This window comes from Amblyomma americanum, chromosome 1, assembly GCF_052857255.1.
Source record: "Amblyomma americanum isolate KBUSLIRL-KWMA chromosome 1, ASM5285725v1, whole genome shotgun sequence".
Lineage (NCBI taxonomy): Eukaryota > Metazoa > Arthropoda > Arachnida > Ixodida > Ixodidae > Amblyomma > Amblyomma americanum.
In genome coordinates this window covers 528,833,144-528,852,334 of record NC_135497.1, presented here as the reverse complement: position 1 = coordinate 528,852,334, position 19,191 = coordinate 528,833,144, and the positions used below count along the sequence as shown (strand labels likewise).

At 48.7% G+C, this 19,191-nt stretch overlaps 1 protein-coding gene across 1 annotated transcript in view; it reads right to left on the bottom strand.

Annotated features, from left to right (window-relative positions):
• Ogdh (oxoglutarate dehydrogenase Nc73EF) overlaps positions 1–19,191 on the bottom strand; it is a 147,757-nt gene that overhangs the window by 57,764 nt on the left and 70,802 nt on the right. The window contains exons 12-13 of the mRNA XM_077650983.1: positions 8,011–8,163; positions 6,413–6,515 (exon numbers count right to left, since the gene is read on the bottom strand). Of these exons, the coding sequence (XP_077507109.1) occupies positions 6,413–6,515; positions 8,011–8,163 (256 nt within the window). The remainder of the gene's footprint in view (positions 1–6,412; positions 6,516–8,010; positions 8,164–19,191) is intronic.

Below are 19,191 nucleotides of genomic sequence, written 5' to 3'. Positions count from 1 at the left end.
TCGTCCGGAGTATGGAATGCGGTATTTCTCCCGAACTGCGCCCTCACGTGGACCGGCAGAAAGACCCGAACAAAGGCGCCGGACCCGCCTCGCTCGCTTGCACTTGCGCGGCCAGACAAAGCGGGGGCGGACACGGCTGATTCATCTTACCCTCTGGAATGCCCGGGGCCGTCAGGACGCATCTTTCCACGGAGGGAATCACCGCCTACAAAGCCAACGACCTTATGCACATGATCCACCCATCGGAAACCACATTCCAGGACTCCTCTTTCCCACGGAGGGGGTCACCGCCTGCTAAGCCAACGACCTTATGCACCTGCTCAACCGGTCGGAAAACAGCATTCCAGGACCTCAAGGCGCCAGGATTCCTTATCGCCTGTGCACGTGTTTGTGGGGGCGGAGCGGTCACGGGGCTAGGGAAGAGACTATGAAGAGTGTGTCTGCCCATTGGACGCTTGATCAGCTACCTGTTTCCCTAGCTAGGTGCCTAGGGAATATCCACTGTATTTAAGCCGCGATTTGGCTGGTTTCACGGCACTTCATCTCTGAATTTTGGTCTCCCTGCTTCTCTCGTAAATATGTAAATAAACCTTCAAGTTTACCAACCCTCCTGAAGGCTTCCCTCCGTCGTCTGCAGAGTTCACCGTCATGCGGTGAAGACCTCGGTCCCGATACCCAAGCATATCAACTGGTTGGGAGCGGTGGGATGGTCTGCGCCTGGTCCTGACTCTGGTATGCTAAGTGCGCGGTCTTTCTCTTGGAACATTGCCAGGTTTACAACTTTGGAAATTTGTTAGCCTAGATAATCGAAGGTTGGCATAAGAGGCAGCCGGGGCTCCTCTGACCACGTGAGTAGAGACTTGCCGTTGCTTAAATAGTCATGGACTGGAAGAAGCTGCGCAAACCAGACCTAGTTCTCGTATGCGGGGAATTGGGCATTGATTGTGGGTCGATCTGTAGAAAACCTGAATTGATTAGGGCAATTGAGGATTTCGGTGCGGACGAGGAGGACATAGTAGAATGTTGGGAGCTAATTAAGGAGGAGTTGGAGAAGGAAAGGGAACAAAAGAAGCGAGAGGATGAAGAAAAAAGGAAGCGCGAAGAGCAGGAAAGGGAGCACGAAAGGAAGCGCGAAGAGCAGGAAAGAGAGCATGAAAGAGAGATCGAGAAAAAATGGCTCGATCTACAGATAGCTCAGGCTGCACAGGCAGAACGCATTAGGCTAGAGGTGCCGAACACAGTGGCAAGCCAGGCAGCATCAAAAATAAAAATAAAGGACCTCTTGCAACCGTACAAACTTGGAGAGGACATAGGGCTCTTTCTCGTGAACTTTGAGCGGGCATGTGAAAATTGCGAGTTCCCGACCGAGTCTTGGCCGCAGAAACTTCTGACCATTCTTCCATGTGAGGCGGCCCAAGTACTCGCTCGTCTGGCAAAAGAAGAGGCGGCAGACTACACTAAAGTAAAGGCAGCACTCCTAAAAAAGTATCGCCTGTCCACAGAGGCCTTTCGGCGCCGCTTCAGGGAAGCCAGAAAACAGCCTAATCAGTCATTTCCGGATTTTGCGCATAACCTTAAGGCAGACCTGAAGGAATGGCTAAAGGCAGAACAGGCTTACGGAACTCACGATAAAGTAACAGAGGTGATCTGCCTGGAGCAGTTTTTTGGCTCTTTCAGGGAAGAAATGCGCGTGTGGGTGCAGGACAGGCCGGGAAATAAAACCCTAGAAAGTGCAGCAGAGCTGGCCGAAGAGTTCTATGCCAAGCGCGTAGCAGAGGGTGCGCGTGCCCCCGTAAGCCCCAAAGTAGAAAAAAAATTTCCACGGATCCAGACAGGAGGGGCAGCAAGCCGCAACTGGGAGTGGAACGAGGGCCACAAAGCAGAATCAAGCAACCCCACAAAGGGGGCGACCGAAAAAGAGAGGGATAAGGCTTTTGAAGCCAGAAAGAAACCAGTGTGTTTCCGTTGTCACGAGCCCGGTCACTTCGCCCACGCTTGCAGGAAGCAGGAAATCGTTCTCTCCTTGGTGGAGGCGGGCGATGAGAACATGCGCCTGCTAGAGCCATACCTGAAAGACATGCAGGTTAATGGAAAACCGTGCCGGGTTCTGAGGGACTCCGCGGCCACCATGGACTTAATCCACCCCACGTACGTGAACGCAGCTGATTTTACTGGGGAATGTGCAGGGATTAGGCAGGTGGCCGAAGAGAATAGCGCGTGCTTGCCGATCGCACGAGTTAGAATAGAGGGCCCGTTTGGCGTTCTGGAAACGGAGGCAGCGGTATCACCGAATCTGCCAGAAAAATTTCCGTACCTCTGTTCAAATCGGTCGGAGCAGATGCTCCAAGAAGAGGGTCGTAGTTTCGGCGATCGAACCATCCAGGAGCTCACTCGTGCGAAGGCTCGCGAGATTGCAGCTGAAGTAAATCATAGGAAGAACGAAGGCTCTCCCACGACGGGTCAGGCAGGGGCAAACCCAGGAGGCGATGCTTCTGAGACGAGCGGAGAGGCTCGCGGCAGGAACAGATGCAACGCCGAGTACAAGGACTCAAAGGGGGTCCAGTTCGATCAGCTCGTGGTGCCGCAGAAATACCGCGCAGGCATCCTTAAATTGTGCCATGGTGGGGGTTGGTCTTGCCACCTTGGAGTGAAGAAAACTAAAGCTAGTCTTCTACAGGAGTTTTACTGGCCTGGCTGCGTCAGGGATGTCAAGCAGTTTGTAAAGTCCTGCGAGACCTGTCAGCGTGTCGGAAAGCCAGGGGATTTAAGGAAGGCTCCGATGAAGCTAGTGCCCGTAATTAGCGAACCCTTCCGTCGTTTGGTGGGGGACGTAGTCGGTCCTCTACCAGTGACTCAGTCGGGCTACCGCTACCGAAAAGGGCGGGAAAACGGGAATGCCGACGGTCTCAGTCGTAGCTTTCCTGCATAATCTGGCGTAAAATGCCCTAATGCTCGAGAAAAGCTACCGTATCATTTTTGGTTTTTGTTTTGTTCTTTTTTCTTGCTTCTCCGTACCTACCTCATTGCCGAAAAAAAAAAAAAAGTTTCTTGCCAAATTTCAGACGCATGTCTTTTGCGAAAAAAGGAAAAACAAAGAGGAACTAGTTTTGGTTCAGCAGACTTCCGGGCGTGAGCTGTTGTCGAGGGTTAAGTCATCCAAAATTTGCAGCCATATTGCTCTGTATTAAAGACCTGGCAATGTTCTGAGGCTGGCCGCGTGCTGCCTAGCCGGAGGTAGGGGCTGAGCTCAGATCGGATCGCTAATGCTCCGTTGAGGACCCTTGCCAGCTGTGCAGGTCAAGTGGACTGACTACTACGAGGCCGACTGGGACTCTGACGCCCATTCGTGGTGCACCGACCAGCTGCAACCACTTCGTGGCATCTTCTTGGCGGCGGGCGGATTGTTGTGATCGGAGGCCCCGACAGCGGGAACAGACGAGCCCGGCAGGCGCCATCGAACTATGTTTGACCAAAGGTGCTGTCATCCTGAGAAGAGGATTAGGAACGGCTCCTGGCGACGGTGAGCTGTGACAACAGGCCTCTCATCCCTTTGTCCGGAGTATGGAATGCGGTATTTCTCCCGAACTGCGCCCTCACGTGGACCGGCAGAAAGACCCGAACAAAGGCGCCGGACCCGCCTCGCTCGCTTGCACTTGCGCGGCAAGACAAAGCGGGGGCGGACACGGCCGATTCATCTTACCCTCTGGAATGCCCGGGGCCGCCAGGACGCATCTTTCCACGGAGGGAATCACCGCCTACAAAGCCAACGACCTTATGCACATGATCAACCCGTCGGAAACAGCATTCCAGGACTCCTCTTTCCCACGGAGGGGGTCACCGCCTGCTAAGCCAACGACCTTATGCACCTGCTCAACCGGTCGGAAACAGCATTCCAGGACCTCAAGGCGCCAGGATTCCTTATCGCCTGTGCACGTGTTTGTGGGGGCGGAGCGGTCAAGGGGTTAGGGAAGAGACTATGAAGAGTGTGTCTGCCCATTGGATGCTTGATCAGCTACCGGTTTCCCTAGCTAGGTGCCTAGGGAATATCCACTGTATTTAAGCCGCGATTTGGCTGGTTTCACGGCACTTCATCTCTGAATTTTGGTCTCCCTGCTTCTCTCGTAAATATGTAAATAAACCTTCAAGTTTACCAACCCTCCTGAAGGCTTCCCTCCGTCGTCTGCAGAGTTCATCGTCATGCGGTGAAGACCTCGGTCCCGATACCCAAGCATATCAACGCGCTTCGATTTACAAGCACCGAACAGCAGAGGAACTCCAAGTGCCGCTTCAAGTGCTAGTTAACCTTTGAAGGAGCCTGTTAAGGCTTCTCAGATGATCGCCACGGTCGATGAAAAGCTATGATGGCACGATGGTCGGTGATCGTACAAGATAGCACTTGTGTATTCGCACGCTTGCCCGGCGAAACATTCCCGGCTGTGCCAGTCAACTTCAAACTACTTAACGGAAATCGTTTATTAGGGACGGGAGACAAGGTATAAGGCAGTTCAGAAAAATTGCTGATGGCCTAGCTCTGTTAGGCCAGGATATACGTATGGCGAAAGCGCGGAGATTTGTGCATCAGAAGAGTGCATTCACTAGATGCGCCTTTATTGGCGGCTGTAACTTGAGCCGTCGTGGCAGAGCGGTAGCGCTTCCGCCTCAAACGCCGAAGGCCCTGGTTCGATTCCGAACCTCGGCACCGTACTTCTTTTATTTAGTGAGTGGGCGGGGGGTTTGAGGGGCTCCCATGGATGCCGCCGCTGAATACGTTGGTTAGCGGTTAAGGGCAGGCTCTGTTAAGGCGCGTTTATGCTGCGGCGAGGTGCACGCGCTGCACGGCGAAGTCACGTCGGTCAAAGCGAGACCCTACTACGCTTGACCGCCGACGCGTTCGGCGGCTTCGGCGCACTCTGACTGCATTGGCGGGGAGATTGGAGCATGTGTGTATTTCGCGCCGACTGCGCCAGCCGCCGCCGGTTTCGGCCAGACTGATTTGGCTCCGCGGTGAGGTGCACGTTATATTCAATAGCTGCGGCAGTTGGGCGGAGCTGTTCTTTTCGAGCTCGGCTATTTTGATCCATTCACAGTACATATCTGAAGGTACATGCAAGTTGGCGAGAGAGCCAGATCCAGTGGACCCATTAGATCTAGTGGAAGCCGTTGAAGCGTCGTGAGCCGGCTTTGGTTTCAAGCCGCCGACTTTAAACGCGACCGCCCTCGAGCACCCATTTGTTTTTTGTGGCAAAAAATAAATAAATAACTTGGCCCTTGCAACCGTGGGAGACCTTGACGTAGCCTGCTGCGCCGTGCAACCGCTCCGTTCAAGGAATCACAATCCGTTGGCCCCAAAGCTCCGGCCAGCCTCCGATGGGCGCAACGCACCCCTCGCGACTCCCCGCACTGGGGTTATGATATTTAGTTTGCAACGGCTGCTCTCTGAGGAAGAGGGAAACCACCTGCCGGCGCCTAACCTAACCGTGCTCCCTCAAAAGCATCGCACGATCTGTGGGGCTGGGGTCGCTGAAATGCAGGCCAGAGTGTTTTGCGAGAACTACGTCGTCGGGTTCGGGAACGGGATCCATCGTAACGCTGGCAAGACGCCGGTGCAAACGTAAACGAAGCGACGGTGGCGACCCCCGATAGATGCCTTCAACGCGCGGTGGCGGTAGCTTTCATTTCGGCAGCTGCTAGACCGCACCGCTAGCCGCCAGAAATCACGGAGTCTCCGTTTACGTCACGTTTCACGTCACTCCGTTCTGTGTCGTCATAAGAGTTCTCCGTGTTGTCATAAGAGTTCTCCGTGTCATCATAAGAGTTCTCGAGTTTGAATTGGAGCGTCGGGAAAAAATTTTTCAACTTTGAATCCAAATTTCTTTGAAATAAATGCATCTTTCGCTCCCGGACAAGCGTCAACAAAGCCATGAAATGCCAAACTATCAGATATTGCGAACAAAAAAAAATTCTGATAGGGTTCTCCTCAGTGTCCCTTTAAAGAACCCCAGGTGGTCAAAATTTCCGGAGCCCTTCACTACGCCGTCTTCCATAGCCTGAGTTGCTTTGGGACGTTAAAACCCCATAAACCAAATCAACCAACCATTACTCAACATACGCTGGCCTGAAGGCTCACATCACAGCACATCAAAGGCATTCAAACCAAAATCATGCTATTCCTGAAAGGATTGGTTCTGACATAAGAGCACATATTTTCCTCAACCATGTAGGCTCCCCACAATGAACTTGGCCATTCAAAACCTCTAAAGCTGCTTAAAAGGTATTTTAAGAGAGGTACGTCTAAACTGACAGGCCAGTATGAAGCCAGAGTGCGGCACCTAGGTATCGGTGCAAATCAACCCTTCACCGAGAATTGGGAAGGAAAAAAAAAACTGAAAAATGCACTAGAATGGGGTCGTACCGCTCCATGGCGAATCGAGCCAGTCCCGATTGTAAGACTTGTCCTCCTTCTCGGCATTTTTATAAGCCTCAGCCAAGATGCTGTCGTACCGCTCCTTCTCCTCCTGCACAGTTGTGGTGGCAGTGAAGCCACATCAGAGGCACGAGAAAAAACTACTATGACCTGCATTACAAGAAATGACTTGGGTCCTGTTTAGGCAATGCTTGCCGGGAACTCTCATACAGGCACGCATCCTGCTAAGCGCTATGGTAGCACAATGAACGTTGTTCACATTACGCACATTTTAGGAACCATTTGAATTTCATGCAACGAAGCCACACACTTCCTAAACTCCATCTCATAAAATCCCTGCGGCATCGTGGAAGGTAGAGACCACTTCAGCCAATCAGGAGAGCGTGTTAAACATGTTCCTCTGAGCTCGCAGCATACACAGATATGGTTAGAAAAAAGTGTAAATCAGTGTTGTCTACATACCATAAGAGCACGCACACTTATGTACGCTAAATGCAAGCATTCTGCGGGACGCTAAATGCAAGCATTCTGTGCTCTAGGTCCGTCAAGCGATTGGCGCTCGTTCACGGCTACATTCAAGATAGCTGCCATTTTTTACGCTGAAGAAACGAACAGCCACGCGCCGGGCAGCAAGTTCGATGTTCGCAACGGGTGATACAGGAGCGGCAGCTGGAGCAAGGAAAATTTTCAGCTGTTCCACGCGATGTCGTGATGTGCCTGTTTGCGAAGTGCGGCATTTCGCTGGACGATGACGTTAGAACGACGTGCTGTGGGACCGCAGCAGCGATCACGATGGCAGCGCTAGTGAGGATGATGGGGCAAGTGTGGACGAGTTGTCCAGTGACTCATACATTTTCGTTTTGGAATGTGCCCACAGGCACGCCCGCGCGCAGCAGCCGATAGTGGGTGGCAATAAACGGCGGCTGCTGGATAATGCTATCGCGTTCAACTATTCAAGGCCAAGCTTAAACAACCTCGGAAGTTTTTTTTTTTTTATTTTTCGGAAATGTGATTTGGGGGAGTCGACTTACAATTGTGAAATACGGTACTGAAAAAAGCAGCAACAACAAAGAATCCATTTCAAAGTGAGAGGTCCTGCTTCGAAGGGCACCGCCTTTTTGGAAACAATATTTTAGCATACGCAAGAGCCTTGCATGCTAAACTCAGGAAATACCATAAGTAATGCGAGAGTACGGTCAGGTTCGATTTCAAATAGTATTTGGCATGTGTGCACTACGAAGCACGCTATTTTTTAGCGTACACTATCCTGTAGGCCCATTTTATACTGGCACTACATTCTGCAGCGTCAGATTGTCGCCTCTGCACTCCTCGCAGCTTTGGTAGTGCTGCAAGGAACTACTGGGTTGGAGTATACATGTTGCTTTGAGCTGTGGCGGCAAACCGGTTGCAACACGAAGCGTACATGGTGCACTGTGTACAAAATCCCATTTTGAAAGCAGGACCATTAGCCCACAGCTAAACTGCCATTTAGATGAAACAAGATGGCATACAGGGCCAGTTGCTTTGTGGTCTCCAGTGTGCGATGGGACTCCAACTATGACAAAGGAAAGAGATTCTCCATTTACCTCGATCTCCTTCTCAGTGACGACACCCTCATCCAGCAACTTGCGCGAGTAGATGTCCAGGAGGGTAGCTTGCTTGCGGATCTTCGTGTACATGAGTGGCTGGGTGAACATGGGCTCATCCACTTCATTGTGGCCATTGCGCCGGTAGCCCACCTGCACGCAAAGCCGGCACAAAGCAGGTAATGAGTCACAGCAGCTGAGACAGTGCTGAGACAGTGAAGTCAGTGAGACAGTGCACTGTGCAATCAGATTCCTGAATGCACAGTTATGTGTGCACGCCACCCACTGATGGATGAAGAAATGCAATAACAATTAAAAAGCTAAATCCATCTCATTTGATAGACAGTGGCAGATTACATGGCAGATTTTAACTACTAAGGGTCCATTCATGAAATGTATTGTAGAAAACTACAGTAAAGTCAAAGTACTCCTTTGTTAATTCAAATTCATATACAGCTAAAGTTTGATGTAATGAACTTCAATGTAACGAACTGTTCCAGTATTCATAACTCTGCATCCATAGAACACCATGTATTTTTAGCTTGAATACAACGAAGTAGATTTTGCCGCATTTTCAATGTAACGAAATTTTATCACTGGTTGGAAACAAACCCAAGGAAAAATACGGAGCCTTAGCTGAAATACGCACCGGAGCATATACATAATAATATGAGCGCCGCCCGGCTTTCACAGACAGAACGTATATAGGTAGACGAACGACAATGATCACTGTGGCGATCGCACCGCTGGCCGCACCATCTGGGGTTGTACGGGCGAGGTTCGTACGAGCGTCTGCGCAGCCTTGGCAGCCTGCCAGATCAGCCCACTGCTGTTGTACTTTAAGCAATGGGGGCATGGCAACAGTATTCTTATTTCTTTTACTCGCCTATCCTAATTTCTGTCTCGCCCAAAATCAGCACCAAATGCGACATGCTGACTGCGCTCAAAGGCAGTGCACCGCATTAATTGCATTTACAGATGCCCAAAGCTTGGTAAAAGGACCAGAAGGGTCAGTACCGTTGGCACACCTGGCAGCTATGAAGCCTGTCGCGTGCTTCACACCTGGCAACCTCGCTTCTGACTCGGACGACGCGCTTATGCGCAAGACACACTCACGCTTACGGTGGAAAGCACGAGGAACGGGGTGGGTCTGATTTCATGTCATTGCTTGGTGACTGGAGGACATTTCTCACTCTCGCCGATATGAAGAAAGAAGGGAGAGAAAGGCAGGGGGGGGGGGGGTACTGCAAGGCCACGAGGTCACAGCGGTGGAACGCGTCATGTTAGTGGTGTGTTTGGGGCACTTACAAGAGGATGATGATGACAGAAAAACCAAAACTCAAGATGGGTGTGCTGTCCCCGTTTTGGGACACTACGGTGGTTTGCAAGATACGACGTGCTGAGGTGGCTCGCAAGCTCACAACATAAGCAAGATGCGTTTAATGCCGTTGCTGCTGGCGAAGAAAGGGCAGAAATGAAGGATCATTTTAATCGCAAATAAAGGTTTTTCCCGTGAGTTATCACAGTGCATTTTTGGCAGATTCTTAACATGCTAAGAGATGAATTTAAATGTACCGAAATTTCAGTATTACGAAGTAAACTGCCGATTTTACCGACTTTGTTAAATCAAGGTTTAACTGTATGCCTAGAATGAAAAGAGCTCCAGGGACTTTGTATACAATTATGTACTCACTGAACTCTCAGCATTTTCTGAGAGAGTGCTGCATCTAGCAGAGAGTTCTTTGCTTCATGTGAATTTAGCATAATTCATGTCACCAATAAGCCAGTTTTCCTATGCCATATAGCGAACTCGTTAAATAATATTTCACAAAACAATGAGCTGGGCTGGGTAGCACGTCATTCACCTTTTCTATGCAGAAAGATTCAGCCACAAGTAATAAAATCAATTTCTTTTCTCAATTTTGACAGCAATGTGTATTGTCGAAACAGTCATTTCACGATACCCAGATGTTGACAAATCCTTAACATTTAGAGTTGCTATATGGAAGCATTACGACATTTTGTACGAAATGTTGCACATCCCTGTAAAAAGTTACCTGCTTCTACCCTGAGCTGAACTAACAAACTAACAAATGAATTGCCAAGTGATTGGAAACACGCAAAAATCACCCCGATTCCCAAAGACCAACACAAATTAGCACCTTCTTCCTACCGGCCAATTTCTCTTTTGTGCACTTCAGTAAAATTGCTTGAACACATCATCTGTAAACACTTGACTAACTTTCTCGAGGAGAACCACGTCCTTGATAATCGCCAGCACGGGTTCCGTCGCGGTCTCTCCACAGTAACACAGCTTATTGCAACAGTCCACGATTTAGCGGCAGCACTAGATAGGCATAATCAAGTTGATATTGTTTTTCTTGATTTTGAGAAAGCATTCGATCGTGTGTCTCATCAAAAATTACTGCAGAAGTTAAAACCTATACTGAAACACGAGTGCCTACTCTCATGGATCGAAGCCTATCTTTCGCATAGACGTCAAAGTGTGGTTGTTGATGGTGTCCTCTCTGATGCTGTCCCAGTAGAATCCGGTATTCCGCAGGGCTCAGTCTTGGGTCCCCTTTTCTTTCTAGTATTTATTAATGACATAGTTCAAATAATTTTAAAAATCGCAGCTGCTCTCAATAGCTGGCGGTAACCAATTAGGGCAACACCTCAATGCCAGAGATATTGTAATGAAATTAAGTATGCACATGTATTTCTTCCTCCTGTTTTCAAAAATGTAATTAGTTTCAGCTTACCTCAATTAGTTCTTTACTTATGAAAAAATAACAAGCCTAATTAGGTTATTTCTTACGGGTCATTAAGACAGTTTCCCTCAACATTTTTTGGTTCAGATTAAAATGTAGCAGTAGCCAAAGACCTGCTATGCAGAGCTATGCTATCTATATTGTTATTAAAGTACATCATCACAAAAAAATGTTCAATTATGTCGATGCATCACAATTCCTTAATATAATTAGCTGGTATTATTGTTCACAAAATTTGATATGTTCAACTTAGCCACATAAAAATAGCATAGCTCCACAGTTAAATTCTTTCTGAATTCAACGGTGTACAATTTATTAAAATTTCACCACAAAAACATAATGAAAAGTTCCGTAAGGCTAGTGACATTGGCAAAAAAACATGAAGCTGAGAAAATCGCATTTAAAGTTTTGATGCTGACTACAGAAAATTTTGGAAGGAATCTTCAACAATGGATTTTAATTAGATGTCCCCTATCTGTTTCCCTACAAAGTAAAAAAAAAAAGTGTCTTATGCCATCCAAGGAAACATTAATAAAAAAATGTCAAAGGTGTAAGCGTGATGAAGTTGTAAAAAAATGATTGCTGATGAAGTTACCAGTACATTTTTTTAGAGACAATGGAGTGCAGGGCTAGGCTGTTGAGCTCTAAACACAATATTTTGAATCCTGAAAACTGATTTTGAGAGACCTAGCAATCCGGAGCCAAGGAGATCCGAGCCCCCACCATGGCAAGCAGTTGGGTGCTACTGAAAAGGACCGTTGGGTGTGACGCTCGACACGTCTCCTACTCTGTCTTTGAAAAGAACCGCCTGGATGTTAGGCAGCACGCTGCCCTGTGCTACTGGAGAACATCTTCATCGCAGTCCAGGACTGTATTCTTGGAGTTGCTCCCGTTTTGTGCCACCTTGTCAGTCTCTCTTTCGTATTAGTGCTCTTTAGCTGAGCTCCATTTGCCTTGCGCAAACGCAGGGCATCTTTTTCTAGGCTTCGGTGAACAAGGCAGCCACCAGCAGCATAGCCCAGACTTGCAGTGATGAATTCATTAGTTGCCCTCCTTCCTTGGTTGTAGATGGAACAGCCTCAGCAGCAGCCTGCTTCACACTTTCCAAAGAACCATTCCCATTCTTTGAAGCTTGCCTCCAAATGAGAGAGCGTAGGTTCTCACTCGCATTCTGAGTCTTTCCTTCACTGCACCGTGCCAACAGGTTCTCATCGCTGAGCCTTGCAAACACTGGCTCCAGAACAGCCCCAACACAAGCCGGGAGGGCGCTCTTGAGTGGAGGTGGATGTTCACCATTGCCCAAGGCTCTGTTGAACTTGCACCAAGAGTCAGCACCCTCAGGGCACTTGGAGTGGTTCGGAACATCATCTGTAGAAGTCGTGTACAGGAGTGTAGCTTCCACTGCCTTCTTCATGCCTGGAACGTCATTACTGTTGCTCCTCAGGGCATAGCCGTAGTAGTTGGTGACCTTCTTGATCTTTTCCTCCGTCAGCTTTCCTCTTCCGCGAAGAGATTCACCTTGAGCCTTCTTTCTATCAACCAGGTTCCGCAGAGCAGTTCCCATTCACTTATGAACGTGGTTGATGCAATCCTTCTTGTCAATCTTTATGAATCCGTACACTTTCGATTCTGACAAAGCATGAAAAGTCCGGCTGTCTCCATTGGCCACAGACCTCTGAAGCATGGTCAGTGCAGCCTCCACTTCCATGAGGCCAGAGTTACAATCGATATTTCGCTGGCACTCGCCGGTGGCGAGCCAGTCACTGTAGCCTTCACCTTGTGGCTGTGGTCCTAAGGCACATCCGAGACAAAAGTTCGAGTAAACAATATGGTTGTCACAAGACCAGTGTACAGCTCAACAATGCAGCCCACACTGATGTGAGAGCTACGACCTCGGGTCATTCACGAACCATCAAAAATAATGTCAATGTTCCCAGCTGGATTCAAGAAGTCTCCATAGAGATCGTTGATGACTGCCACACTGGCAGCTTCGCTTGCGGTCGCTGTGCTCTCGCAGGCTTTCACAAAAGTTTTCAGGTGTCCCTGAAAGGTCTTGTGGTGCAGACCTCGGTGTGACAGATTCATACAGGCGCAAAAGTCTGCAAGGGCAGTCACACCTTGGCCCATCGTCTGTATTCCCTTCATGGCCCTCATGTTGACCTCGAAGGGAGTTATGTTGGCAGTTCCACTTACTCGCGGGGAAGAAAATTGCTTCCACTCGGAGTTGCAGCTGCCGCAGACGAGCTGGAGCTTTACAGCTAAGCCATACTCCTTGCCTGTTGCCTTGCTCAAAGTCAGACTTCCTGCACCACAGGTTCCGCACTTCACTTGCGCAAAAAAGTTGTTTAAAACTTTAATGTCCATAATCACGAACTCGGTACCGGCATCACCGGTCTGGCACTCTGCGCCGATCGCTCAACAAGCTGCGCCTGCTCCGCCGCAGAGTAGTATACGGCATCAACACGAACTGTACCGTGATCTGGGATGCAATTCGTGCTGGAACTCGGTCCCGCAGAGTCGTCAGCGAGCAGTGTGATTGACATTCCCGGCAGATCCAGCGAGTCCGGCACCGGCTCTAACGAAGGTCCCGACGGCGCGCTTGTGGCCGACGCCTTCGGCTTTTTGTTCCACGCCCATTTCTTACGGCTTCCAAAAGCACGTTGCGTGAGCGGTTTAAGTCGACTGTCTCCTGTCATCTTGATCGCATGGAAAAACTCCCGGCACAAAGCAGAAACACGGCGCGTCGAGAAAAACAAGTGCAAAAGCAGACGCGCATGAAGCGGCAGTGATGCTGGTGAACGCAAAAGAGAAAGAAAAAAAAAATTACGTGCCGGTCATGCCAGCCAATGGCAGGCGCGGAACGGCGCGCTTGAAAAGCGCGCACCAATCAAAAGCGCGCGATAAAAATCACCATCACGCGATCACCAATCAGAAGCGCGCGAGGCAATCAGTGGCCCAGGAACGGTCTTCGGAAAACCGGCCAGGGCAGTCGTTTTGCTTGAGCAACGCCATTTTGAGATATCTCGAATTGTGCACAATGAAAACAGCTTCAAACCAAGCCCAAGATGGTGGCGATCGGCCGGCTGCAGCGTCCGTGGCGCACACGGGAAGTTAAAACAAATTGCACCTTTTTGGGGGCATTTCGTGGCTGCCGTGGTATACTGAAAACATATTTTATCGCATTTCCCGCCCAAATTTAGCGTTAATAATTTGAGAATAGGTGCTCGAAGGTTCGAACGTTCTGAAAATAAGTTTTGCTCAAAATTGATTTTTTGACCATTTTTGACTGTTCTAAGACCCGCGTCTCCCCTTAACAGATATCGTTTATTAGGGACGGGAGACAAGGTACAGGGCAGTTAAGAAAAATTCACTGGATGCGCCTTTACTCATGACTAAAGCTTGAGCCGTTGTGGCGGAGTGGTAGCATCTCCGCCTCAAACGCCCTGGTTCGATTTCGAGCCTGTTGGTGACGAGGGGTCCTTGAGTGAGCTGACTCTTTCAGCGCCGCAGGTCCCTTCTCCGAATGACGTTGTCGGACTTGGTTATGAAGGAAACTGTACAGGGGGTTTATTTTACATTATTTACAAGATTTTGGAACCCATTGGAGGGTGGTGGGGGAAGGTCGGAGGATCTGAGAAGATCTGAGGATGATCGAGGATTGCTTCTCATGGCACTCGTCGTCCGGTTTTAAAAGGGTCCGGTCCCTAGGATTCCCCAGGTCCGAGAATGTCTTCGCCAGGTTGGGCGTGGCCTAACTTGCGCTGTCGTACACACACACACACACACACACACACACACACACACACACACACACCACTTCACATAGGGACACGGCCCCGTTACATGCCTCGCCGGAGAAAGAGGGTGCCGCTGGACAATCGCCCCCCCACCAGAGAGAGAGTTGTCTTCGCGTCCGAACGACAGTTCTCACGCTCCAGCCGGACACGTCTTCCGGGAAATCCGAAGGGGCGAGGCGCCGGCGAGCAGGCATAGTTGAAGGGGTGAGTCACCCCCTGCTCGGTTCTGGCGGTCGCTAACTGCCTCCGGGCCGCACGATCTTCCGCGAACAAGGTTTACAAACGGCAGTGGAATCCTCCGTCTCGAATCCAATAAACCACGTGAGGACCGGCCGTGGGAACCAAAATGCCTATCGCCGTGCAGGGACCCCGGCTGCAGGTGTCCTGGCCAAATACGCAGCTGAATCAGACCACCGGCTGTCACCAGAAACCTTACAAGCCTCGGCACAGGTTTTTTTTTTTATTCAGTGAGTGGGCGGGGGGTTTCAGTGGCTCCCATAGATGCCGCCACCGAATACGTTGGTTAGCGGTTAAGCACAGGCTCTGTTAAGGTGCGTTTATACTCCGGCGTAACAGGCGCGTGCGCGCTGCATGCCGATGTCACGTCGGCCAAAGCGAGACCCTCTATACTCCAACTGCACTTGACTGCCGACGCGTTCACCGGCTTCGGCGCACTCTGACCGCACTGGCAGAGACTTGGAGCATGTCTCTATTTCGCGCCGAGTGCGCCAGCCACTGCCAGCCCAGCCAGACCAATTCGGCTCCGTGGCAAGGTGCGCGTTGTGACATCATTCAATAGCTTCGGCAGTTGGGCGGAGCTGTTTTTTTCGAGCTATTGGCTAATTTAATCCATTCACAGTACACATCTGAAGGTACAGTGTCGGCATCGTCTTCGTCGCTACTACATTCTTCTTGCTCACGCACTTGATTCACGATGTCTTCGGTGGTGAGCTCCGTGGATGTAGCCGCCGCGCTGTCGCTATCCACATAATTTTCGAAAGTCGCTGTCCACGGTAGTTGCCCAGCCGCAGACGTTTTCTTGAGGGAGCCAGCTGCGACTCTCGATGTAGTTTTATGATCTTGTCCCGATCTTTGAGCATCGTTGCCATTGTTGACGGTTTAATGTCAAGCTCCCTGCACAAGTCCGCTTGCTTTTTTCCAGCAGCTGCGACAGAATGTCCGCTTTTTCTTTAAGCGAAAACTGGCGTCGCTTCTTTTTAACGCGGGAGCCAGGAGAACTCATTGTCAGCAAAGCTAATGCACAACATAATCACAGCGCCGATAACTTTGCAGATCCTAACGTTCGCTGTCAACGTGGTGACACTGCGCTGAATAGGCTTAAGACTACTGCGCAGTATGTGACCACACGCTGGATGGATGAATGGCCTTACCCTTTGTATCGGGCGGCAGCTTGCGCCGCCTAGCCTATATTCATTCAACGCGACACTCGCGTGATGGCGATACCACTGGGGCTGTATCCGTTGCAACGAGTTCCCCATCGCATAGCTGATGCTTCAGATGATGATGACAGGCGTCAGCTTCAGGGATTTGGTACGGAACTTCGTAATAACGAAGCGTCTTGCGACGAATGCAAGATTAAATTACATACGTTATTCTAAAATATTCGGTAATTTGAAATTCGTAGTACTGAAAGTTTTTTACATTGAAAGTATAGGCATTTTGGCGGGGATTTAAAAAAAATTCCTAAATCTGAAAATTTCGTTAATCTGATGTTCGTAGTAACGAGATTTTACTGTACTATACTGCCATAGTCTAAGCAGGATCGTACCACAGAGCGGTAAATTTTTAGAAGGCTTGCCCTGTCAGAACCCCAGTGTTTTTGTGAAAGGACTTTTGAGCATATTCAGTGATCGGGAAGTTTTCTTTTTTAATGCATTAATATGAGGCAGGAAAATGAGTTTTTTGTCAAATATTATACCTAAAAATTTGTGTTCATTTTTTACGGGCAACTCGGTTTCGTTCAGATGTAGAGTCGGATCTGCCTGTAATCCTCGTTTGAGTGAGAAAATAATGGCTACTGTTTTCGGTGCAGAAAACCGGAAGCCATTTCTGTCTGCCCATGATGCCAGTTTGTTAATTGTTAACTGTGTTTGCCTTTCGTATGTTGATATGTTGGAGGATGTGCAAGCTATCTGGAGGTCTTCTACATAAAGTGAATACATAACAGGCCTCGGTATTATTTTGCTAAGAGAATTCATTTTTACAATAAAGAGAGTTGTGCTTAAAGTACACCCTTGAGGTACTTCATTTTCTCGAATAAGATTTCTCGAAAGCGTTGAGCCCAGGCGGACATTAAATGAACGGTTAGACAAAAAGTCTTTAAGGGAGTTCAGCATTCTGCCACGAATGCCAAGCTCAGCTGAATCCTGAAGAATCCCGAACCTCCATGTTGTATCATATGCTTTTTCTAAATCGAAAAAGACTGGAAGACAGTGTTGTTTGTGGATAAAAGCTTCTCTGACAGTATTTCCTAGATGGACTAGGTGATCTGTTGTGGAGCATCCCTTTTTAAAACCACATTGATGGATATCTAGAAGTTCACAGGATTGAAGGACAACAGTTAATCTTATATTCAGAACACTTTCAAAGGATTTGGCGAGGCAACTGGTAAGGGCTATGGGTCTATAACTACTAGGAGTGGTTGGTGGCTTCCCGGGTTTAAGCAACGGTAGAATAATAGCTTTTTTCCAGGCTTCAGGTATTTTCCCTGATATCCAAACTGTGTTAAAGAATCTTAAAAGTGCTTCTATGGCAGGCTCAGAAAGATGGACAAGCATTTCATAGTGTATTTGGTTGGCTCTTGGAGCAGTTTTTTTTCCGGCAGACAGTACGCTGTTCATTTCATGGAGAGTAATTAAATTGTTGTATTGTTCTTTCCCACCTTCACTTATTGGAAGTCTTTGTTTTTCGGTTACATTTTTGTGTTTTATAAATGACTGCGTATATTGCGATGAACTGGAAACTGCAGTGAAGTGTTCACCCAAAATGTCTGCCTGTTCCCTTATGCTTGTTTCTGTGCCAGGTGTCGTCAAAAGAGGAATTGTGAACAGTGAGACGTTAATTTTCAAACCTGCTCCCACAATTTTTTAGATGTAATCTGACTGTTTATAGATGAAACATAACTCTGCCATGAAGCCTTCTCGGCAATGCGACGAATGTAATGAGCTTTAGCTCTTGCCTTTTTAAAATTTACGAGATTTTCATGTGTCGGATACCTGCGAAATTTACCCCAAGCTCTATTTTGTTGTTTCTTTGCTTCCTTGCAGTCTTTTGTCCACCACACTTTGTGGTTTTTTTGCACTACTCCAGAAGACTGCGGAATAGATAATCTTGCAGCAGTTAAGATAGAGTGGGTGAACTTTTCGTTTATCTGATCAATGCTCAGGTTTTCTAAATCTATATTTTGTAAAGTGGCTTTTGCTCTAAAAAGTTGCCAGCCTGCTAGATACAGCTCCCAGCGTCGCGGTTTTGTGGGGATTATTTCCGGTGGAGATATTAAAGTGATTAGTATAGGGAGGTGATTGGTACCCTATTGGTTATCAATGACATCCCATTTAAAATCGTTAAAAACAGAAGGTGAAGTAAACGACAAACCTAAACAGGTCATTTTCCCCAAGGTAGGGGAGCAGTATTTGGCCTTTTCTGCATTTAAAGGACAAACAATATTTGTGAGGATAAAATCTTAGATTATTTGACCCCTAACGTCACAGCACTCGCTTCCCCAAAAGGGGAGTGAGCGTTAAAATCCCCAACTACTAGATATGGTTGTGGAAGCTCATGGATGAGATCTTCTAGATGATGAACTGTTAATGCAAAATGTTGAGGAATATATACAGAACAGATAGTAATTGTTTTATAGCTGATGATGCTGACCGCAACGGCTTCAAGTTTTGTTTTGATTTCTCGAGCACGGACACCGCTTCGAACGACAATCGCGACGCCTCATGAGAGTCTATTTGCCTGCTCTCGATCGCGTCTAAATGTTTTGTTTCAGGATATTCATATGTTGTGGACCTAGGTTGGTTTCCTGAAGACATAAGGCTACGGGCAACATTGACCCTAAAATTTCTGTTATGCCACTGTAATTCCTCAACAGGCCTCTGAACTAAACTGAACTAAAAAAGCCATGTTTATCTTTTGGGGAGGGAATGATATGGGGTTTACTTATGTTCTGGACCCGTTATGAGGGGTCTGTCTTTTTTTCGCTCAAGAGAGCTGTTCCGCCGCTGCGAAGTGGGTGGACTGGGAGTTACATCCATCACCACGGCAGAGGTGCTGGAGGACCGCGGAGAAGCTGCGGTTGTGTTAGTTTCAAGCCTCCCCCGAAGGGGGGAAATCCTGCGAGATGCCGACCCATGGACCAGCGCTCCCTGCTTTGAGGGTGGCAGAGCAGCCTTCGCTGTCCCTGCCTGGGGCGTGGAGGGCCCTGCCATCGGCTCGGTGGAAGCGGCCTCGGCAGGTGCCGGAGGGCTGTGTGGTGCTACGCCCCTGCGCACCACATCAGCGAAGTTGGGTTTTGCTGTGAAAGAGAATGTGTTGGTAAGCGCAAAACGCCTCCTTGCTTCTTTGAATGAAATGTTTTCCTTTGTCTT